The 24,235-nt window shown below is 39.4% G+C and overlaps 2 protein-coding genes and 1 non-coding gene across 5 annotated transcripts; 2 read left to right on the forward strand and 1 right to left on the reverse strand.

Annotated features, from left to right (window-relative positions):
* Positions 1–353: 353 nt before the first annotated feature.
* Positions 354–21,292, forward strand: ttc37 (tetratricopeptide repeat domain 37). Of its 2 annotated transcripts, none has more exons than XM_041787616.1 (41): positions 354–404; positions 840–929; positions 1,084–1,227; positions 3,171–3,262; positions 3,350–3,425; positions 3,512–3,658; positions 3,805–3,903; positions 4,017–4,125; positions 4,289–4,429; positions 4,566–4,664; positions 4,885–5,009; positions 5,224–5,310; positions 5,549–5,652; positions 5,796–5,922; positions 6,110–6,289; positions 6,961–7,085; positions 7,194–7,444; positions 7,550–7,652; positions 8,189–8,371; positions 8,522–8,669; positions 8,755–8,833; positions 9,981–10,042; positions 10,125–10,181; positions 10,265–10,333; positions 10,673–10,747; positions 10,962–11,103; positions 11,216–11,309; positions 11,407–11,484; positions 11,570–11,694; positions 11,788–11,911; positions 14,047–14,271; positions 14,406–14,478; positions 14,629–14,682; positions 14,853–14,964; positions 15,141–15,269; positions 15,357–15,481; positions 17,662–17,826; positions 18,547–18,699; positions 19,866–19,996; positions 20,671–20,800; positions 20,925–21,292. In XM_041787616.1, exons 2-41 carry the CDS (start codon positions 840–842, stop codon positions 20,997–20,999), a joined length of 4,707 nt encoding a protein of 1,568 aa, XP_041643550.1. In that variant the 5' UTR covers positions 354–404; the 3' UTR covers positions 21,000–21,292. The 2 variants fall into 2 exon arrangements, with proteins under 2 accessions (XP_041643550.1, XP_041643551.1); XM_041787617.1 differs by lacking the exon at positions 354–404 and adding an exon at positions 524–601.
* Positions 21,124–23,632, reverse strand: LOC121509868. 2 transcript variants are annotated; one of them, XM_041787618.1, is made up of 2 exons: positions 23,526–23,632; positions 21,124–22,256 (listed from the first exon to the last, which is right to left on the reverse strand). In XM_041787618.1, the coding sequence occupies exon 2, from the start codon at positions 22,235–22,237 to the stop codon at positions 21,560–21,562; it is 678 nt and encodes a 225-aa protein (XP_041643552.1). In that variant the 5' UTR covers positions 22,238–22,256; positions 23,526–23,632; the 3' UTR covers positions 21,124–21,559. The 2 variants fall into 2 exon arrangements, with proteins under 2 accessions (XP_041643552.1, XP_041643553.1); XM_041787619.1 differs by having other exon boundaries at positions 21,124–22,238; positions 23,526–23,613.
* Positions 23,633–23,731: 99 nt separating this feature from the next.
* Positions 23,732–23,805, forward strand: trnai-aau. The gene has a single exon. It is a non-coding gene; the product is annotated as a tRNA-Ile (tRNA).
* The last annotated feature ends 430 nt before the right edge of the window (positions 23,806–24,235 follow it).

Raw genomic sequence — 24,235 nt, forward strand, 5'->3', positions numbered from 1 at the left:
AGAAAATCAAGAACTACACGAAAACAGTTTAAAATGCTAAAAAGTGTAATTCTAAAATGCGAGAAAAAGCTTCCCAGTAATCGCGATTAAAAATTTCAATCTTGAGACGGCCCAAAAATGAATAGAATAGCTAAATAAAAAAGTGCCCAAGATGACAATTTTGAAATGTAGGTGTAATACATTCCCAATAAAACATTTATTGGTTTCTTTTGAATATTTGTCGCTATTACTTTTTACATCTGTCGTGTTCGTATTATTATTACTATGTTCTTTCTGCAGTCTATGGTTCATACTTACCAACCAAACCCAATGTCGTCTTACTTTGAAAGTCTTGAGGCAGTGGAGCCACTTCTCTTTCACTTCCGTGTCACACGACAGGAGCACCGCCGCCGTCAACGTAAACAGTGGGTTCACCAAGTATTGTTCACATCTGTAAAACCTGCATGTATGACAACGTAACAAACGAAATAGTGACCGGTTAGGTGTTATGAAAGGAAAGCTTCTTAAGCAGTTATAATTCATAACTACATTGTAATGCTGCCCTGTCAAGCTCACGGCTGACGCTAAATTGCACGTAGCTAAATAGCTTACACTGCTAACAGTAAGTTTAAAGTCTAGTCTGTTATGTAGAAAAGTCTCAACTTTCGAGCCAGTGGGCGACCTAATAACTCCACCATAGCCACATCAGCTGATTTAGTTTACTGTCAAATAGCTAGTGTTGGTCGATTGTTTTATACACTTTATAAGTTGCAGGTTATGTGGCTTACAACCTGAATGGCTTGTTTTCTTGAGTCGTGATGTAACTTTAACTATAAAAGATTCATTTCACGTTGTTGCAGATGTCTAACAAAGAAGTAAAAACAGCGCTAAAGAGTGCCAGAGAGGCCATTAAAAACAAAGAGTTTAAAGAAGCTCTAAAACACTGCAAGGTAAAGTACCCCATTCATTTACCGACAACTTCTAGACTTGAATCCCAATTTATATCTGTTTCTCAGGAGCATGGCTACCTACTCTGGAAATGTACTGTACCAGTCACTCAGAGATGTTGTATAGCCCACCGTTCTCTCTTCTTTATGGTTTTAGGCTGTTTTAAAACTCGAGAAGAACAATTATAATGCATGGGTGTTCATTGGATTGGCTGCCAGTGAGCTGGAGCAGCCGGACCAGGCACAGACAGCTTATAAAAAGGCTGTGGAGCTGGAGCCTGAGCAGCTACTGGCATGGCAGGTAACGTGGGAAAATGTTGTGGTTACAGATTTACCCGATGTTCACTGTCTTTATATTTTATGGCTTTGCACATGACACTGGTAAAAATTCAATTTGTGATGTTATTCCTTGAAACAAACATGTAATTTTAATCTAGATTAGGGTTTTCCAAAGTTGATTGGCCTGCCACAGATTTTAAAAACAAAATGAAATATGGCCCACATTAGAACATAAAGCTTGTATTGAATTGTATTGTACTTCTTAGTTTCAGCACAAGGTAGTGCTACAATGCAAAATCTGTAAACAAACATTTTGTCAAGAAGAATTTATTGCCATTTTTTGTTAATAAATTGAGGCAACACTGTGAATGGTAAACATGTTGGCAATCAAACTAACAGTAACTTGATTTATAGGACCCTGATTTCTTATTTCTTATGGCAGCAAATTGCAGTACCAGAGTGGCATTCCAGGCCAGTGGCAGCCAGGGCTTACCAGGACCCCTAGAATCTAATTGGCCTCCCCAAATTCTTCTATAGATTGGCTGATTGCTTTTTCTGCCATTAATCAGCAATTTAAACATAAACAATCACCCAGCATATCTTGACCTACATCAAATTTATTTATTTATTTATTTGCTTGTTTTTGTTTGTTTGTTTGTTTTTTGTTTTTGTTTTTGTTTTTGTTTTTCATTTTAAGACTTAGGTACATCTTTCGCAAGGAAAGAGTAAAACAAAAATATACAGGGCTATGCAGTTGAGGTAGGAAATCCGAAGAGGGCCTATAATTTAACCTGACCATATTATACACCAATCAAAACCATTGTAATAAAGAGAAACAAGCAAGGGAAGATAAACAGAAAAATAAAGAAATATGAACAAAGAAAACTGAAAAGAACTATTAGCTGGAGGAGTTACCAGGACAACGTGTCTAGAGTATGAATAGGCCTAAATAAATTGCAGCTATATGGGATGTCTGTAGTAACTTTGATATTTTCAAGGTGAGGTTTATGCAAGTGGGCCCACCATCCTCATGTTTTTCTGTATCTGTGGCCCTCATTGGAAAAAAGTTTGGACACCCATGATCTAGATCTTACATACAGTCAGAGGTGGAAAAAGTAGCAGCCAATTTACTTAAGTAAAAGTGTAGTTGCTTTGGTTGAAATTAACTAAAATAGAAGGAAAGGTACTGGTCTATAAATCTACTCAAGTAAAAGTAAAAATTCAGTCATTTAAAACCACTTAAAGTACTGTGTACCTACTTATGATACACAGGGGGCTTTCACGGTAAAATACAGTGCTGTGAAAAAGTATTTGCCCCCTTTTGATTCCTGATCTTTTTTCCATATTTATCACACTTAAATGTTTCAGATCATCAAACCAATTTTAATATCTCACAAAGACAATCCAAGTTAATATAGAATGCAGTTTCTAAATATTTGATTTCATTTATTAAGGAGGAAACAATCACAGCACAGCATTGTATGATCTTTCCTAGATGTGCATGAATCCCCAACCAGGTTGTTTATTATAAAGTGTTACTTAACCAAAGATAAAATGCAACATCTGTTTTGGGATGAATTCTCTTGATTTGTAATACTGACCATTGTGTGTTGTAAAAGTCAAGCTACTGGACATTTTTTTGTTGATGGCAGAAGAGTGGACCTCCTTGTTTTGGCTTGTTGTGTTTTTTCAGTGTGTTTTTTTTACTCAGTACTTGACGCTTTTTTACATTTAACGAACTACAGTACTCCCCCAAAATATACTCAATTACAAGTAGCAGTTTAAAAAAGTATTTGAAGAAGTACAAGTACACAAGAAAGCTACTCAGTTACAATAATTTGAGTAAATTACCTACTTTTCAGCCCTGCATATGGTATAAATTTGTCACTTCATACTGATATTTTATCTCTCTCTTCATGCCTAATGATTATGAATTGTTGTAACTGACACAGTGTTGTGTTTCAGGGCTTGGCAAATCTTTATGAGAAGACAGATCAGTGGGATTTCAAAGTTGAGCTACCAAATATCTATCAGAAGCTTGTGGACCTGTATGCAAGGTAATTTTGGATATTTTGTGCTTCAGAATAGCTTTTTATATCTGATTTGGGATGTTTGTTTATTCTCATAATGTTCTCCATTTACAGCTCTGACAAGACAAAATGTTATGAGATGATCAAAAAACTGTCAGATATCTATCAGTCTGACAAAGAGTATGTAAAGGTATGTATTTAAAAGAAAATGAGATGAATGAATGTGTTCACGGTTTTATTATTTTCTCATATATGGATGCATTTGTATGTTTGTAGTTGGCAAATGTTTGGCTGCAGCTTCTTCAGCTAAAGGAGGAGGAGGCTGTGGACAAGAAGGAGTTACTGCAGCTTTGGCAACAGATGACTCAAGTTCTCTCAGATTGTCTCAAGGAGGGAAATCAGGGAAATGAAATTCAACAGCATGTGAGAATTTTAAAATCTGTATATTTTCTGTTGTTGGGAGCTCCAGTTTCTCCAGCTGACCTACAGTCATCCTTTTAAAATGACATTTTCATGTCCCCATGCTATGTACTGTTTGAAAGTATATTTTGTTTTATTTTTATTATCAGTTAATCACAGCTTTTGAGAAGGCCATGGTTCTCATGGATCCTGTGCCTGGAGAAGAACACAAGAAGGTCTCAGCTGACTATGTAAAATGTCTGTCTAATGTAAGTCTAACCCTATCTGATGTCTCTGTCTCAAGCATAGACATTTAAGGACAATCAAACGCTCATGCTTTTCAAAAACTTTTAAACCGTTCATATCATCCTCCTTATTGTAGCTCACACAAGAAGAAGCCAAAATGAAGGAAGCTTGTGAGACCATGCTGTCGCTTTACCCTGACCACAGTTATCCACTTGAGGTCCTTTGTTCTCACTACCTCAGAAAAGGTATGACGATACTGTACATGCATTCAGTAAAGGATAAATTACAGAATGTATTTATGGGTTTACAGATATTCAACAGGTTTGTTCCTCAAATCTTAAAAAGGAGTGGGTTTTGGGGGAATTTTTGGCCTTTGCAGTTTCCCTGAAGCTTTATATTTATTTGAAGGTGTACTTGATGAGGATGCTATCAACTGCTTCTCCCGGCTCTTGGGTTTGGACCCAAACAGTGGATTAGGACACTTGGGTCTGGGCACCAAAGCACTGCAAGAAGGAAGGTATAAGGACGCCATAAAGGACCTCGCGCAAGGTTAGTTTGTGTTGACACTAAACGATTTCTCAAAGCAAAAGGTACATAAAGATCACACTTAAACTCAACAACAGTACCTTTAATTTCGTATATTTGTATTCAAAGCCTTTTATTCTTCTCCTTCGTTTTTTATCAGGGTTGAAGAAAAACAGCTCCAGCACAGGATGGTTGAATCTGGCTGAGGCTCAGCTCAAAACACACAGATACCCAGACTGTGCTTTGTCATGCTCGCAAGGTGAGATTAACCTAATGTTTGTCAGCACATCTATCCAGATGACTTTGCTAAAGCAAAAATGACTGATCCAGCTAGTTTAAGGGAGCATCTTCAAACGTTTGCTGGACATAAAACTGAGGGCTTTGTGCACTAAAAGAAAATATGAAGAATATCTGTCAAAGGGATGCTGCCTTTTCGCCAAAGCACATGATAAACCTGCAGGTATTTTTGTTTCTCTTAGGACTGACAGTGTGTGAAGCTGAAGACGAAGAGCTGAGAGTCAAACTGCTCCGACTGAAACTAGAGGCTTTAGTCAGGAGTGGAGGAGAGAAGGCTGCAGATCAAGTTTTGGAGACATTTTCACAAGTAACATGCTTGACTTATAATCTATTTTCCTTCAGCATGCCATATGTAGAATAGTGTTTGATTTGCTTTTTGCATGATTAAAGTGTTTAGTGTGTAAAGTGTTTATGCATTCTGGGTTAAGTGTGTCGATATTATGCCATTATAACTGTTGAGGTATATGTGTTTTCTTGTGTCAGGTCTATGCTTATCTGTTTTTGTTATGTGTTTTCTTTAGATCCCAGATGCTGGAAAAGACTTGGGTCTTCTTGCCCTGAAAGGACGTGCCTACCTAAACAAGGGACAAGTTGATCAAGCACTTAAGGTTGGAAAAACCCTTTATTTACAGAATTTTTCTTTTAAAGTGTAAGAAACATTACCATATGAAATACAATATGTCAGTAAAAATATTCACTTAATGTGCAGCTAATGCAAGCATGAATATTTAAAACCAGAACAGCTTGAAATATCCTTTTTGTGCATAAAGAAAAAAAAAAGCAAATGATCCCTTGTGTTAAACAAAAGCTGCATTGATCTAAAGTAAACTTTTCTATCTACTGTAGGAGTCATCCAATCTGCTGGCCTCTAACCCTGATCTGGCTCAGGGTTTGGTGTTAAAAGGACTGGTGCAGTTGGCTCAGGGAGAGCAGCAGCTGGCAGAGGAGAGGTAAAACTGTGTACCCCTTTTTGTATGCATGTCTATCAGTAATCTGTGGCATTTTATGCCCTTAAACCTCACAATTGCTTTGTGCAGCAAAAAGGTAATTCTCTCCTTTTTTAATTTTTCTCTTTTGCTTTTGTGTTGTTTAGTTTTCTTAGGGCAGCTAGCCAGAGCTCTGACAGCGGGGAGTGCTACTTTTTGCTGGGTAAACTGTACTGGGACATGGGAGAAGAAACTCGCAAAGACCGGACTAAAGCTCATACTCATTTCCTCAAGGTAAGTTTAATGTCTGGATGCAATTTTGTAGGTATAAAGAGGCATTTCACTTTAAATGCATTTCAATATCTCTTCATTGATGGTCTAGTCTATGCAAAGTAAGTGTTAATTGAAGTGATTTTTATTGCATGAAATCAAGCACAGCACGGTATCTTATTATTAAAACTTTTTTTTTTTTTTGCTTCAGGCTGCAAAATTGGACCCACACCTGGGTTGTGTGTTCCGCTACCTTGGTCATTATTACCGAGAAGTTGCGAGTGATCCAGGCCGGGCACGAGGCTGCTATAAGAAAGCCTTTGAGTTGGACAACAATGATGCTGAGTCTGGAGCTGCCTCAGTGGATCTCTGTATGGAGCAGGATGATATGGTAACTCCCAACAGCCTGGACATTAATGTGAAGTTTTACCACTTTGTCATATGTAAATACAGTACTGTGCAGAACTTCCAGGTGTGTTTGGGCCCAAAACTGAGGCTGAATTAAGGCATAAATGTGGCAAGTAAGCTGCCTGAGAGCACCATCGGCCAGGAAGAAGGATTGACACAACCCTAGTCATTCTCTGGATGTCTTTGTATATTACCATAGGCCCTGGAAAATAATCTGTTGATAAAATAACAAAGTCATCACTCTTAGAATGCAGTATGGGGTGGAAGTGGAAATAGCTTCTTTAAAATGTGTTACAGTAAATTAAGTTGTTGTCCAGTTTCAGTAACAATGTATTATGGTACAAATTCGCATGACAACCAAGACTTGCCCCAAGGCACACTAGTGGTCTAGGGTACTGTCTGGGTGGGTAGTTATGGTAGTCACAGGCCCCTGGTCGTGCTGTGAGTGACTCAAGGACCCTGTGTCCCCTCTTCAGCCTTGAGTTATTGCACATCAGGTCCTGTGATGAATCCTTAGCATCCTACATGCCTAAAACTTATGCATATGACTGTATATTTTATAATAGTTCCTCACTTCTGATGCTCCCCCTCCACTTCCCACTTTTCATGTCTTTCTTTTTTTTATTCTTTGGCTTTTCCACCTTAATTCTTTAGGACACGGCCTTGGCAACACTTCAGTCTGTAATTGAGAAAGCCACTCCAGGCTCTGCTAAATGGGCTTGGATGAGACGAGGTCTTTACCACCTGAAGATTGGAGAGCATCAACTGGCGATAGCGGAGTAAGAGATTTTAAACTTATACATTAGGATATGTAATCTCTCTAATTTTCTCCATTATCAAAGGTATTTTAAGTGTAAGAGCCTCATTGACCATTATTTTATCTCTAGTCTTCAGGCTGCTCTGAGAGCAGACCCAGATGACTGGGTGTGTTGGGAATGTCTAGGTGAAGCCTACTTAAACCGTCGAAGCTTCACGGCAGCCTTGAAGGCTTTTGGTAAAGCCCATCAGCTTCAGCCCTCCTCAATCTACAGCGTGTACCAGGCTGCTGCTATCAAACAAACTCTGGGGAAGTTCAAGGAGGCAGTGGCAGAGTACCTGCAGATCACAGCGCAGCAGGACTATGTTCCTGCTCTTAAAGGTTGATGTTTCTATCATTTTTCTTCTTTTAATTTGAAATGTATGCATCCCTGGTTTAATTATCTGTACTTGTGGATTTAATCTGATTTGCATGTCTGTTGTTCAGGTCTTGGGGAATGCCAGCTTTCTCTTGCAAAAAGTCTAATGGAGGACTGCAGAGATGGGGGAGCCATTGACCTCATTCAGCAAGCAATACACAACCTTTTTAGGTATTAAGTCATTTTTAAGGTAGAAATTTTATGTCTTAATCTAGATGTTTGGAAATAAAAAGGGGTAATATGTAAGACTGTTACACCTGCTAATAGTTTTTGTAAATAAGTGTTAAAATTCTCACTTTTTTGGAATGATCAATATTATCAAAAGGCACCACAGCTTAAAAACACAACAGATCAATGGCCATATTTTAAGCCAAAGCCGCTGTGAGTGACAAAAAGCAGTTTTATTTATCCTTTTGAAGGCTGATAAAGATGTAAAACTCACATTTGTGTCTATGACAGAGAGCAGTTTATACGGCGTGCAGGGGTTATCTGGCAATTTATGGTCTTTAAAAAAGAATGAATACAAACTTCTGTAACTGAGTTTTCAATTTGTACCTGTGGTATCGGAAAAAGGGATGATGTGTTTTATTTTTACTAGTATCAATACCAAAGTTTAAAATACTGGTTCCCATTTGTCTGTGACTCATTTCACTGCAATATCACACAGACTGTATACCTGATTTCATCCATGATTCTGTGTTCATCAGAGCTGTGACTCTGCGCCCGGACCTGTCCTGTCTGTGGAAGCTGCTGGGAGATGCCTGCACAGCAGTCAGCACTGTGTCACCAAACAGAGTCCAGGTCCAAGTGCCCTCCCAGCTGGCTGGTTTGGACTCCAACGCTCAGAGTCACATGCTGAACCAGACTCAGACACTGAAGGTCGGCGAGAGGTATGATCACAAATCAAGATTTTCTGGATTACCTATGCCTTTTATTATCATTCATATCACACCAAAATAACTTCATGTGAAGACCCATAAATGCATAAAGATCTCTCCTTCCCCTGAAATTTTGATTTAAGTGCATGTTTTTGTCTGCAGATGTTATGCCAGAGCTTTGAAGCTGATGTCTGAAGTCCCCAGCCTTTGGTACGACCTAGGACTTAACTACTACCACCAGTCCAACCTGCCTGTTAGCACTGGGGATGACCAGAACTCCCCATCTCTGCTTTTAGAGAAAGCCCAGCAGGTAATTTATAGACTCCTTAAGCACAGCAATTAAGCTATGCTTGCTTTTAGAGGTGGTCTTTAAAGATATTTTCTCTCTCTTCTAGTGTTTAAAAAAAGCCATCATGATGGACAGTGAGAATTATAGCTACTGGAATGCATTGGGAGTGATATCCATGAGTAAAGGTAATTTTATGTCCCTTTTGTGAAAAGTAGTGGTATAAGTAGAAGCCTGCTGAAAAGATTAATTTGCTGGTCAATGTGAATGTGAGCCATCTGGGTTCTATTGGCGGAAAAAATATGTTTGTGCTTAAGTGCAGCTTCACCTGCAGCTTCTAGTTGGAATAATTTATTCTCTAATGCTCTGCCCCAAAACAATGTACACAAAGAACTGCTTAATATTTCATTGAATTTTGACTGATTCATGTAAACTGCAGACATTGTATCAAGTTGATACAAAGTCTAAAAGCTTAAATCTTTGTTAAACAAGCCTTGTAACTACTGTCCAACCAGGGCTGGCACCTAATGCAACAAGCAATGACTCTATCTAACATTTTTATTGCATAGCCATTGAAATATGAGTCAGTACAGCTGCTAGTATTTAATAAAAACTTGAGTCTAAATCAGTGTTGAATATCAATACTTTCAAAAGTAAACCATTGCAGTTACTGAGAAAAGTTACTTGTTATGTCACTGCATTACATATTAAAAGAAGGAATACTTTAGAGTACTTTTGCGATAAAAGAAATCAAACTCTTTAACTAGTACCAAATGTTAGTTTAATGATTTGACTCTGCTGTCATTCTGCAGCCTACTTAACTGCCCAAAATGTGTAACTCTGCAGCCTGTTAACAGAATAGCAGACATGATCATCTTTTAAGGTTCTTTAATGTGCTCAGAGCAGAACAACAAACTGGGCAGAGTTATACCGTATTGCACACAGGCTGTGTGAAATGCTGAAATGAACAAGACAACAGGAGCTTTTGAACTTAAACTGTGCTATGGTCTTGTTCTTGTCTTTAAATAAAAAAATTCAACACAATGGGGACAATTCCACATCTGAATAGTATTCTTAATCCCAGTGTTTCCCAACCTTTTTTTTCTGGTGGCCCACTTTTTCAAAGGTACAAGCCAATTTTGTTTTTCACACTTTATTCTTATCAAGCATGTCTTCTGCACCGTACTTGGCTGGTTGGTTGAGCTGATGGCCGGTGCTAGCTTAGATAACGTTAATGTTGAGCTCATATTGGCTCCGACGTTGTCCACAAAATGCTTGTTTGATGTGCATCAAATAAATGAAATTAATGCAGTAATAACTTTTTTGTCACATCAGGCGTTCAAAACTATGCTCTTGCTCAGCATTGCTTCATCAAGTCCACACAGGTTGAGTCAAACGTAAGTACTGCATATTTTTTAGGTCATTTTCTTACAAAATATTTTTGAAGTCAGTGCTGACTTTTTTTTTATTCAATCACAGAATGTTGTGGCTTGGACCAACCTTGGTACCCTTTACTTGAAGAAGGATAATATAGAGGTTTGTGTGTGTTTTTTATATTTCTTAGTAGTAATCATGTAGACTCACATTTCTCTCACAAAATTGTGGTCTCTTTTTTGTAGCTTGCACATGAAGCCTTTAAGATCGCCCAGTCACTGGAGCCGCTTTATGTTAACTGCTGGATCGGACAGGTACAATGGCATCATTAGGAAGAGGCTGATTTTACATGTGAAAATAATAAACATACTTTATATGAAAACATGGGTGATGCAGAGTCTGGCAAAATCCAACAGCTTAACCAACAAAGAAATGGATGATTAACACTAATTCCCTTTCTAGCTATTGCTCTGTGTTTTTACACTGGTAAAGCAAATAGATGACATGAAATGTGGGTGTGGAGCATATTTGAATAAAAAACACAAGTCATGATGAGACCATACAAAAATCACAATGGTAGTATTGACCGAGCATGAAGCTTTTTTTTGTCTTTGTGTTTAAATGATAGTTTTGTCTTCTTGTCCTCCTCCCAGGCACTGATAGCAGAGCGAGTGGGAAGCTATGACACCATGGATCTTTTCAGGCACACCACCGAACTCAGCACACATGTGGGTGACCAGGGTGATTGTTGTATTACCCAGTAATTAACCAGACAATAAGAGCTTAGTCTGTGTTTTAGCTTTCACTTCCACCCTGATCCATTTTCAGCTAAGAGCCTTTTACTACCTGTAGACAGTTGGAGAAGATGTGATGGAAAATATGTTCATTTTTCTCTCCTTTTCTCCCTCTTAATTTACATTTCCACCTGCATTTCCCCTGCAGATGGAGGGAGTGAAAGGTTATGCCTACTGGGTTTGTTCCACTCTTTTGGATAAGAGCAACAGAGACTCTGAACTGTACCGCTACAACATCGTCCAGATGAACGCCATCTCCGCTGCTCAGGTGGCTCTCTGCAAGTACACAGGTGCAGCTTCTGTTTAAGTGTTTATGCTCTTGTCAGATTAGCTTACCTCTTGGTAATATGTGGATCATTAAAGAGGATTTATAAGGTCAAGTTTCTCTTGCATCTCTCTCAGAGAGGATCCAGTCTGACCCTGTTGCCTTTATTATGCTTGGCTACCTGAATGAGCATCTTCAGCTGAAGAGACAAGCTCTACAGGCTTACCAAAGGTGACAAATGATGGGCTTGTATTTCATCTTTAAGAAATCCTATGGAACACATCATGTCAAGGGTTCAGCTTTCTGATTCTTGACCATCCTTCTTTAGAGCTGTTGAGCTGCTTCAGTCCAAGTCCTCCACAGAAGAGCTGGCTTTCGCTCTGTGCAGCTATGGTCGTGCTTTATGGTAACAACAAGCTGTTGCTTTACTTTGCACTTAGACAAGAGTTAACAAATACTCAATTTTTCATGTCTCACTGTCTTGATTGCAGCATGTCAGGCCAGTGGGAGGAGGCGGTGAGTGTTTTTAACTCCACTCCCCTGCAGGAGCTCAGTGATCTGGTTGGTCTGGCTCTGGCCTACTGCAAGGCAGGACTCATCTCAGAGAGCATCAATGGTGAAGATTGGGGGCATATGAATAATAAACACTGTGTATGTATTCTTATTACATGGTTTCTGTAAGTTACCTGTTTTTTGATATATATTTTAGCCTATGAACGTGCCTTGAGCGTGGCTTCCAGTGAGAAGGAGAAGGCTTACATATTGACAGCTTTGGCAATGCTTCAGCACCAGCAGGGTAACCTGGACTCAGCTAAGACTCTACTATTTAAATGGTGAGTTATCAGTATTACCTGGGTTGTATCAGTGAAATCTTAATGTAAATTTTATCGCAGAAAAAAAAAACATTTCTGTCATAATTTGGGTCTTGATAGCCTTGCGCCAGCCTTTTCAGTTGGAGGCCCTAGCGCCCCTAAGATTGTTTTAAGTGGCCCTTGGAGTATGCAGTTTACACTTAAAGATGATCTACATATGTTCTTGTTAAGAAATAATGTGAGTTTGTTATGTTTGAATGATCACTGGTCACATTTTTTACCAAGTTTTTTGTCCCACCTTACAGTATTATCTCTATTTAAACATCTCCTTTCATTCTTGTCTGATATGCTAAATTTGATACCATTTGGCTCTGATTTTTGCTGCAAGAAGACTTTGAAGCAGGCCTCATGCTGAGAGCTAAGACATAGCAGCTTTTTTTTGGCTTGTACAGAACAATAGAGAGTTTAATCAGCATCACTACTTGGAGCATGAAATTAGGGAAAAGCCATTTACAACTGCAAAGACTGTAAAGGTGTGTACAATTGCATCAATTGAAAAGGTTGTTATGGATAAGAAAACCCCAAACACTTTAATATTACATGTACTGCATGTCATATATTCTCTTAGGCCCTTCATATGGGATCCTTTTTCAGGAATTACAAACTGATTCAATAGCTCTGGCCTTGTGGTCAGGTCAAGCCCCACGCACAGAGGCTATAGTCCTTAAATAAGATGGCCTAGGCTCATGTCTGACATATGGCTCCCTCCTGCATGTCATTCCTCAGTGTCTTGCCCTGATTTTCTACAGTATCCGCTGTCCTATCCTGTCCATGGAAAGGCAACCCCCCTGCAAATAATAACAATGTATATTACTGAATTCTGTCACATGTTAAAGTTTGGCTCAAGGATTAGGTCAAATTTTATATTAAACCTTCCTCACAAATATTTCTCACACAAGAACCACTAAATATATATGAAATCAGGAGCAAAAGCGCACAATGTGTATAAGATAACAATGTATATGAGATATGTGATGTAACAATATGCTGACAAAATCTAAGGCTACTTGGATGAAACCCCAAGGACAAGTTTATTTAAGTAAGATTCCTGCAAAAAACAACTTAATTTGAAGTCAGCCTAAATGGTCAGAGTTGTAAAGTGCTTAACAAATTTATTAGACCACCTGTCATATTTGTCTCAGAGACCATCCAGCATCATGAAGTGCTTAATGCAGACTCTTTCATTTTCAGTGAGCTCTCCACGTTTTACCATTTTGAACAGGAATGAGGAATTTCAAACTGAATTCACCCAAATTTGAGCCGGCTCACTGGGCCTCTCTGAGAAGTCAGAAATTAATCAAGCATAACATTCAACCACTAAAACTAATTTTTCTGTTCAGGAATGCAAGTAAATAACTATAATTTGACATATTAATCAAGAAATATTAATGTGCTTTACTATTTTTTCAGTTTTTTTGTAAATCAGTAAATTTGAAAATTCATGGATAACAATAATAATTATATTTTAGCATTAAAAATATCATTTGGGTTAAAGAGCTTCTACATATTGGTGTATTAACCATTGCAGAAACATAAAAACTGATTTTGGTAATTACCAGTGCTGTTAATTTAGGGCAGCTGGGGCATAAACCTTACTTGGATTAGGGTCAGGGTGGTCTAATAAATTTGTTAAGCACGTGCTAGTGGCAAGTGGAAGTCTCTTCATGCCTACAAATGTTCACCCATATAGTAAAATCAGTTAAATGGAGGAGGCACAATTGAGTAATTTTGTCAGTTTTCTTCAAATGACCCAATAATTATCACGCTTTTGGCAGGCCTGATGCATGCAAAAGTTTGTCAGTTTAAGGGCACGGTAAAGCTGGCAAATTCATTTTGACAATGACAAAATAGTAGTTCCTTTGATTTCAACAGGGTCCTTACATCATGTTTGGGCTCAAATGAAAAGGATTTGTAAACATGGTAATTTTGGGGACCTAAAGATATTTTATGACAGCAGACTGGCAACTATGAGCTGCAAGAGCATTGCAAGACCATGAAATCGTTCCAAGGAACATCTGCCACAGCAAAAATAGCTGTCAGTGCACTAAATGGTGATGATTAATGATAATACTTGTTCCTGCTTTCTGTCTCCACAGCTCAGTGTTAAAGGAGCCCATCTCAGAGTCTCTGCTGTGTTTATGTGCCCTGGGACTGGTGCACAGTGATGCAACATTGGCTGCTGCTGCCCTGTCTGAGCTACTGAAGCAAGGATCAGCCTCTGGGGACGTTACTGAGCAGCGATGTCTTCTCACCTGCACTTTACTGGCTCTACAGGGCAACTACAGTGCAGTGCAGAGAGAGGCTTCCAGAGCTGTGCACAGGTAGACTACTAGTTTCAATCCCAAGAGTTTACTGCTAATGTACTTTAACATTGAATCTTATTTTGATTTTTTTGTGTGAGGAAATGCATCCACTTAGATGAGGCATACACATAAGATCTTTTTCTGTCTTACAGAAACCCTGGAAACCCATCTCTGTGGGCCTTGCTGTCCAGACTGGTACCACAATATCACCCCAAGAAGGCAAATGTAAGCCTTCGTTTAAACACAGACATTACAAATGTTCACAGCACAAAACAGGGAATCTATCATATTTATTTATTTAGCAGCCTCATCCACTTTTGCAGCAATGCTGCTGGACTGTTAGTAGATTTCAGGGTGTTCTTCTGTGTCTTTCAGGGCGGAGCCATGGCGGGTCAGGTCGCCTGTCTCTCCAGTATGACCCAAGGAAAGGTAAAAACAGTAACTGTTTATTAGGTGCAATTTTTTGTGTTTATTTATTTGTTGTGTGCCAAATTTCTACACTATTTCCTTCAATATATAGTACTTTGACTATTGGCTCCAATATCTTTTCCTCAGTATCTACTTATTTAACTTCACTGTTTTCACTTGTGCTCCTGCAGAGGGCATTGTTGTATAGTGGGGTGAACCAGCTGGCTAATGGAAGACACTCTGGAGAGGACAGTCACAGAAACGCCCTGAAAACAATGCAGAGAGCTGTGCTGCTCTGTCCAGGTATAAAAACGCACAAAGACACACATTGAAACTCTCACTAAAAGACTCATCCCCCTCATAAAATCACACTTTTTGAAAACAGAAAGACAACAAGTATGTTATCTTATACCTCGCATTAAATTAAGAAATGTGAAATGTTTTGGGATCCAAGTCTCATCTCTTCTCTAACATTTCAGATGATCCAGCCACATGGGCCGGATTAATGGCTGCCTGTCACACAGAAAACACCTCCTGTTATCTCTCTGGCTCTGCTCCTAGCAGACAAGGACTTGAACAAACCCTCATGTCAGTGGTTTCTGAGAAAGGTGAGTGCATCAATCTGTGTATGTTTGCTGTTATTTTAATGCTAAATGTGAATTTGAGTGATTGACTGATACCTTTCGTTATCACAGTGCGTAATGTTGAGGAGATTCAGCGCCCTCTAGCCCAGACTCTTGAAGGCTGGGTATTACAACAGGCAGTGACTGGTCTCACATTTGGGGGACAGCTGGAGCAGGCTGAAGCCCTCTGCTCTCAGGTACAATATCATCAAACATATTTTCACAAAAAGTCTCAGACTTTTGTGTATATTGGTTCTTTTACACTCTACTTTGCATTTTATTTGACTTCATGTTTCATATTGGAAGTTTGAAATGCTAATTTAATGCTGCACTGCTGTGTTTGAGATCTTCAAATTATCATAATGGGAATTACATGTGTAATTTGAACTTCAGAAACAACATTTCATGAAAATCAAGCCATATTAAAAGATTAGAACAACATACTTGATAGGTCAGTGGCCTCAAAAAGCTAAGTCGTTATTACAATAATTACCCCCTGACAATAGAACCCACTATTTTCTTTTAAACATGAAACAGGATTTGTTTCTATACTGAACACCAAGTAAAAAGTTCAGCTTTTTAGTGATGTACTGAATGTGCTCCCTGAAAGTCAAATGAAAACCCTTGGTATTTAAAAGTAGAGCCAAACGTAATTTTGTATGTCTTTTGTTAACTATTTTATTAGACAATACTCCTTTTCTTATTCACTAACAAAAACCACACCAAAGAAGAAACTGATGTGGAATAGTTTATTAATATGGAGAGGATAATAGTAGATAAGTAAGGTTCTTGAGATGGAGGGGTAAGTGGGTCCAGGGATGAAGGGATGAGGGTTAGGGTTAAAGGAAGGAGATGTGAAGGGATGAGGTTATGGTGGATGAAGGGGTGATGACATAAAAGGAGATAATGTTAAACTTGTTTGAGTCGAATGGATGTAGAAATGATGATGGACTGGGAAGAGCTGGTGCTGTTGTGGAGGAAACCAAAGGATTTGAGAATTGAGGTGGTATAGCTTGTGAAGTTGAATGGATATAGGACATGGATGAGCAACTAGTATGAGGGTTAGGGTAATGGTGGTGGTGTGCAGAAGTTTTAGGCAAGTTTGGGACAAAAATTTAGGCTGAAGTAAGGCGTAGATGTGGCACCATTTGGCAAAAGGGAGGATTTACACAACCTTGGCCATGCTCTGAATGTCCTTGCATATTACCAGGGGCATGGGAAAATAATTTACTCTACTGAAAAATTTACATCGTCCACACCTTTAGGGTGGAGTAAGGCCTAATGTATCATCCAGGCAGGGAGCAGAGTTGCCATGAGCCCTTGGTCATGCTGTGGATTTCCAAAGGGCCCAAAAACCGTCGGTCGTCGAGCATATCACTATGTGTGAAAAGGCCTGGACAAAGGCCTGGACATGCCGTCGAGCTTGACCTTGGCAGCTGAGCGACACAAATGTGTGTCGAAATCTGTCAGGCTGCTCCACTTCCTCCTCCTTTCAGTCTTCGAGCACCCCGTTCTCCGGATAATCTCTGTTGGGAAAGATGTAAACTCTGTGGGCACGCTGTCAGTTCTGGTGTAAATGTAGAGCTTTGTTTTGCTGCTGTGATGGAGCGCCGGGCTGCTGTGTTCGTGCGCGCTGCCCCATGCTACCTCAATAGGTAGTATTCAGTAGTCTCCTGTTGATCAAGCAGTGTTCCATGGCACTTACTGGCAGTTGTTGTTAGCTTTTAACCTAGCCAGGAGTTGTAGTTGAGACTGAGGTCTTCTTTTTCACCTTTTTTTGTTTTTTTTATGATGGAAATTTTCTGTTCTTTCTCTCAGAGGTGTCCTGGACCATCCATCTTCTTTGTTTTCATAGGTTTCAAAATATGTTGTCAACTTAATTATGAAAAAACACTACAAGATATAACTCAAGAGTGCATCTTTCTTGCTGCCAACTGCTCTGGTTGCCTGGCCTAAGTCTATGAAAGTAGGTGGAGAGCATTTATTTAAGGCTTTGAGAAAATAATTTTTAACTTTGATGGTAGAATTGGTAGAACTATTTTTCTGAATCCCACCATTGCATTTTTAAGCCTATCGTTTTTTTAACACTACTGGATGGTAATGTACGAAAGAGTGGTTAAATGTTAATGATTGCTATCGTAACAGTAGGCAATAAATAATAGAAAATATTTTTTTCTTCAAATACAGAACTATATCCCAGTTGTTGATGAAACAGAAAATGCTGAATAACAGCTATTTGTCACATTCAGTATGCTAATAAGACTTGAACACAGCAGCTCAGCCTTACCAAAGCATTGTAGCTTTCCTCCCTGAGCTTGATATTGGAGAGAAATGACTTCAATCAATTGAATTCTTCTTGTTTGATTGCTTTTTCCAGGTGCTGAACGTTTCTCCACAGCACCCAGCAGTAATGCTGTCTCTGAGACAGGTGCAGTGTCAGCGTCTTCTTGTAGCCAATCCTGGCAGGGTTCTCCCAGACGCTGTGCTGGAGCAGCTAAACAACACTGTGATGATGAACCCCACTAATGTTGAGGCTTGGCACGTATGTTAAAACTGACTCATATAATAGAAAACCTGAGCGTTGTATTGCATTCAAGTACTGATGAGTTGTTTCTCTTTAACTCCAAGCACTGGTTGTTCAATGGCAAAAAGTTGTACACCACATTGTTCACATGAAAAAGTAACTGTAGAGAACAGCCGCCCCATACAAACACTATTACACCGTAAGGCTTGAAAGTAATGATGTCCTCCGTCTGTGGTGGTCACTTGTTCTAATGATAAGATTTTACTTCCCACTCAAATCGAAGAACCTAATTATCTTGCTTCCACTGAGACACCACTCTAATGAACAGATTTTCTGTGCCATGATCTCAACCTTGGATACTGCAGTTATCGTCAAATCAAACCAGCATTAATGAAATGCAGATGCATTACAGAGGACAGGCTGCTTCTTTTAAGCAGCTCAAGTTTTGGCAGATATCAGTAATGATTAATGACCACAAAAGTTACTGTACAATTGCAATTTTAAAATGTATAGCAAGATCACAAAAGACGGTGTGAAAGATGTGTAAACTCATCTGTGATTTACAAAAACACTAGCATTTTTACCTCCTTTCTTTATTTCTCAATCTCCTCTCTGCCCATCGTTCATCACCTCTCACATCTCCTCTCTCCTACTCGTACCTCTGTAAATCTCACATACTAACCTCGCCTCCCACTGCCCTGATCTTTTAATCACACTCGTCTTGTCTGACCCTCTCAGTGGCTGGCTGAGGTGTATCGTAGCCAGGGCCTGCTGGTCCAGGCAGTCATGGCTTACAGGCAGAGTCTGCAGCTTGCTTCACAGCTCGGACGGCACAGCAGCCAGGTGGCCAGCCTGCTGCGACTAGCACTGCTAGCCTTAGGACTGTGTATGGTGAGTACAAGAATGGGATATCCCATGAACCTGTTTCTGATGTATTGCTCATGATAAGACAGCGTGTACACAAAGTTATCAGACATCCTGTTCCTGTAAGATTGTGGCCATGAATACAGCAGTTATTTTAGTATTGTTTAAAATATTGATACGTGGTACAGCTCAAGATTACAGACGCATCAGTAAAGAGGTAGTCCTGGAGTGTATCCCTGTCATGAGGGCAGAAACAAGGAAGAGGACATGAAAGATGTATTGAGAAGAATTGTAATCCTCTTTTCAGGGTTGATAACCTTAACCTTCCCCTGTTTTTCTGGCTGTGGGTAATAAGGAGGCTTCAATAACTCTTTTCAGGCTTCTTGATTATGGTCAAAATCATAATCATGTTTATTTGGATTGATACCGAGATCACAATTATTAAAACAGGATTGTTTATTTGATAGCATCTGTATCTATGTGCAAATTACAAATTAATTACATAAACTCATCATAATGCCTTGTGGAGCAGCCTAAGCCATGTACTAAATTCTTTGAATCATTTTTTATTGTTTGGGGTATGACTCCTAAAACCAGATTGATTCCATGTAACTAAGGTTGTTTTACCTTTTTGTTAATTAGCAGCTGCCTTCCTGTAATTGTTGGCTCACTCTGCTCCTCACTTAAACTAAAAGGAGAGCTGTTTTTTTGTTCTGTAAGGAAAAGGAGGGTGCTTTCTATTTACCACTCATGACAAAAACTTACAGTAAGCATGGCATGCAGGACAGTAATTGTTCAGTGTCGATTAACTTGATTTCATGATCATTCAGAGCTGAATTATAATTGAAACCTGATCAGTCGACGAGCCCTACTTCTTTGGATAAATACTTAATTGATTCCAAAGGGGAAATTTAGATGTCCAGCAGATCAACACAATCACGCCTCATAGACCTAATAAATAGGCATAAATGAATGTCATAAACACAAGATAAGAGCAGGGGGGTCAAAAGGTGTTAAAAAGTGTTATTGCTGTCAGTACGAAGGATCTCCTGGACCTCACCATCTTACTTTAATTGTGAATAGATGAAAATAAACAAAAGACACAGTTCAGGGTTTTGGATCATTATAAATTCAGTTAATGTAACTTTCTGTGTTTTTTATAATTCTTAACCCTGTTTGATTTGACTTCTCAGGCACGCATCCCTGGAAACGATTGGACTGACCTCGTACTTGAAGCCACCACTGAGGCATTAAAGCTGGGCTCATCCCCTATGGCTCTCCTTTTCCAGGCTTTGCTCCAATATGTGACCAAGATGGCTGCAAGGTCAGTCTTTCTCTCTTCTCTCTGTTTTGTTTTTACAGGAAGCATGCAAATGTGCATTCATGTTGCAGGTGTGCAGGTTGTTCTGGGTTTTTATGCAAACAATTTTGTCCCATTGGCCTGAGAGTATAACACACAGTTTCACCCAAAATCATTTACTCAATCATAAGATTCCACAAATTTCTTATTTATGTCTCCATCTGTCGTCTCTACATGTCAATACTTGTGGCACTGAAAGGCAATTTACAAAGTTTTCCTGTTCTGAAATAATGGCCTTCTGTAACCACCTCACAGTCCTGCCAGGATGCTTAATTAGAGAGCTGCATTAGCCAGAGAGCTGAGGAGAGCAAATATGCCAATCAGAAACTGGCCCAACTCCTCACTAGATTCTGGAGAAAGTCCCCCATGCCAAACACGACAGTATCAAAGTTCTTCCATGCAAAGTTCATTTTAACCACAAATAGGATGGTTGTGAAGCTAGTGTCAGCTGGACACCAAGGAAGATCCAATTTGAAACGTTTTAAAGAGCTAATGAGCGTAGTTTCCCCCGGAATGGGCATACTATACATCCTGTGGATTTCATTCATAAAGTCCTCCCCTGAAACAAGTGAGAAAAGTTGGTGAACAAATATCAAGGCTCATATAAATGTCGGGTCATTTCTGTGCCTCTTCTGCAGGGAAACCAGGCGTTTGTTGGAGAGGCTAGTGTATGTCTCCTCCCGAGAATTTCCTGTGACGGTGTTGCAGGTGGCCAGCTGGTACCTCCTCAGACACTTGCATGCCAAAAACGACGAGGAGCTTATGAATGTGAGCATGCAGCTGCCTCATATGTAGTCTACCAGATTGAATCAATGTAGTTTTGAAATACCTAAATTTATCAGTTGTTTACTTGTACAACACACCTAAAATATTTTTTCCTTTTTATTTGCAGGTTCTTTTGCAACATGCAAAAATGAATGGAGATCAAAGACTGCTGGACTTTCACTCACTGCTTGCCTCAGAGTAATCCTCAATGTCTCCAACTCTGCAACAGCATCAATTTATAATCATGCAACTAAGCGGGCGTATCCATACCACCAATATGGCTTTACTTTTAACTTCGTATGAAATATCAAACTGGTCAATACGGATCATAAACATGACATTTATTGGCTTAACATAATGATTTTACATTATTGTATGAGCAGGAAATCAAATGAATTCAGCAAATCAAAATCATGCGCTTTGGCACATATTTAGGATGTAATAATGTAAACAAATGTGTGCATCAGGCTGAAATAAAGGCAGTTTGATCAACAAGATTGTCTCATATTGATTGTACAAAACCTTATCCCATATAACTTTAATGAGGCATAAATTCTGGTGAACTAGAAGGCCTTCATCATTAACTGTTCTTTGATTCATACTAAATGGTTTACAGAAAAATTAAGAGGTCCCATGTACAAAAAAGAGAGGAAACAAAGAAGCCCTGAGGAAATAAAAGTACAAAGTCAAGCATATTTATTTTGCATCACTGTAGTAAAATATGTATCGGCTGTCCCAAGTTTCACTGTGTTTCAGGCACTCTCAGTTGCCCACTGGACAAACATGCTTGGTCATGAGGGTGCAGATGTTTTGCCCGCAGCCCCAGCATTGCTGCTTGATGTGTGGAGAGCCCTGTTGTGTCTTTCTCTTACACAGAGCGCACACATCCACAGCACCACCACACTGTGATGCTGCACTCCCGTCTCTGGCAGCATTTCTCTTTGCTACAAGCTGCTGGAGCTCCATCAGTGCCGTGTCTGGTGCCTTTGAGATTCCTACCACCTCAATTCTTTTAGGGTCAAACACACAATCCTCCTCCAGGCCGCTGGGAACCGCCCTCATGCCACAGTTGGGGGGAACCCAGGCCGTGTCGTAACCCTGGCTGCTCCAAGTGTACTGCATAGGATGGTTGTCCTGGTCGATGCGCTTGACACGACCCACCTGCACACGTAACTCGAGGACCACGCGGTCTGAAGGATTACTTTTTAATGGGTAACGTTCTGCTTTCTTTTTGTCCCGACTCACATACACACCCTTTCCCAGCATGCCACCTTGTGACTGCACAAAGCCATTGGCAATGATGAGCCGAGCACTGGGAAGGCTGGTGCCGTGGTACATGGTGTACACACTGCTGTCTTTGGGCGTCTGAGAGGCTCCCAGCTCCACACGAGGTGAGTCATCATCATAGGTCACGTCCCAGCCAAAAAACTGCAGAGACATCCTGGTTTAACAAAGGACACTGTTCAGGATGAAAGAGATGAACAGTTTTGGCATCACGAATAGATTCAAGAGTGGCTTTGTTTTTTCTAGACTTGTTAAAAATGCAAACATGTTAGAAAAAAATAATACAACGTTCCTGAGAGACTTTTGATATATGCCAGTTTTGGCCATCCCTGTGCATAAAGCAGGAGCTCTTGCCTCTGTTAATTTGTCCTGTGCATTTGGGCATTGTAGGAATGTTTCAGTGTCTAGAAAACCAATGGAAAATCATTGCAAATGAAGGCCAATACAAATGGGTAAAGAACTAATGAATAGCTTCTCTCTTTAATAAACAGCAAAGACCCTGACTGTATCTTTACATCAAGGAATTTTACTGTGCCTTCTTTCAGCAGTCAAATCTACTATTTATTAAGAATCTTTGCCACAGAAAACATAAAAAGGCCACTCCATCTTCAGTATGACATAGAGCAGTTGTCTACAACCTACCCTGGACCAGGTTGAGGCTTGAAGAATTACAGTTATTTAGCTCTAATCAGCCTTGACGCAGATTATATTATTTTTAGATTATGAGGAGCAGAGATGGAAAAAGTACCAGACAATCAGACTTGAGAAAAAAAAATCAGTCTCTTTGGTTAAACTGACTAAAGTAGAAGCAAAGGTACTGGTCTATAAATCAACTCGAGTAAACGTAAAAAAATAAGTCATTTGGTTTACTGAAAGTATTGTGTGTCTACTTTTGATACTCCAGGGGATTTCCCAGTGAAATATGGCCATTCCTTAATGTGCAATAAATACAAGATAATATGAATCTTCAATCAGGTTGTTTATTATATTATTATATTTTCTATTATTTCTTACTTGATGCGTTTTGAAATGCAATGAAGTACAATACTTAAACTCAAATAAACTAAGTAAACGTTAACCAGCTCAAAGTTCTTGATGGGAGCTTGAAGGACAGTTTAAGATGTCAGCTGAAACCAAAGTTCAAGCTATAACAGCAGACATGTATCGCTAAAAGCCACTAAAAGGTGAGCTGTGACGATAAAGAAATTACATCTCATTTATAATTGGGACATAAAGCCTGGTTTGATTAACCCGTGGGCTAACGCTGTTTGTAGTCCAAAGTTAGTACTACACATTAAGTAAGCTATATGCTAAAGCTAAAAGTTAAAGCATGGATAGTTAACAGTGTGCGGCGTTAGTAAAGGTCATTAACATAAACAGTCATCCACAAGACGATTTGGAGACACAACGATTAATAACGTTCTGAATCATTCATAACATTTACCTTGCTGGTCTACTGAGATACAGGTCGGCGATTCAACGATATCTGGTAAGTTTAAAAAACACCTCACAACCGGGAAGAGTCGTCTTTTTTCAATAGCTTTCACTTTCTATTTCTGAGAATAGTAGTAATGTTCTATGTACAATTCCGGTAGTGTGCGGCCGCTTTGTGATGTATATATATTTGGTACTGTTGAAAACACTGCGCATGGCCGGTTAGCTCAGTTGGTTAGAGCGTGGTGCTAATAACGCCAAGGTCGCGGGTTCGATCCCCGTACGGGCCATTGTTTGTTTTCTCTCAATGTTTCACTTCCAAAAGTCTTCTGTGATTCACAAAACCTGCTACACTGATATGATATTCTCTTTTGGTATTTTGATGGGCTGACCAGATTTCTTCCGCCGCAGTGTTAATTTCATCACTAAAATATGACTAAAACTATTATACATCTTTTTTTTGTTTATAGTTCATATTTTGTACTTCCGATCATGTCTGGTCAGCAGTCCTATTTGCATCTTGCAACCATACTTTCAATGCACTCGGACTTGTACATATTAGAAAAAATACCTAACAATAATGTGTGTGAAAAAGAGAAATTGTTGCAGGAAAAATAAGCTTTTGGCTCACACTCCCTCCACCCTACTTTTTCTTTGCACCTTATACCATAACCTTCGACTGTAATAACCTTACTTTCTATCAGTTTCACTAAACCCAAA

Source organism: Cheilinus undulatus, linkage group 5, assembly GCF_018320785.1.
Source record: "Cheilinus undulatus linkage group 5, ASM1832078v1, whole genome shotgun sequence".
In the NCBI taxonomy this organism is placed as follows: domain Eukaryota; kingdom Metazoa; phylum Chordata; class Actinopteri; order Labriformes; family Labridae; genus Cheilinus; species Cheilinus undulatus.

Coding starts and splice junctions, on each gene's coding strand:
- ttc37 (XM_041787616.1), top strand. CDS start 840: ATGTCTAACAAAGAAGTAAAAACAGCGCTAAAGAGTGCCAGAGAGGCC. Junction 3,426..3,511: donor CTGACAAAGAGTATGTAAAG/GTATGTATTTAA, acceptor GTATGTTTGTAG/TTGGCAAATGTTTGGCTGCA. Junction 5,010..5,223: donor TTTTGGAGACATTTTCACAA/GTAACATGCTTG, acceptor TGTTTTCTTTAG/ATCCCAGATGCTGGAAAAGA.
- LOC121509868 (XM_041787618.1), bottom strand. CDS start 22,237: ATGTCTCTGCAGTTTTTTGGCTGGGACGTGACCTATGATGATGACTCA.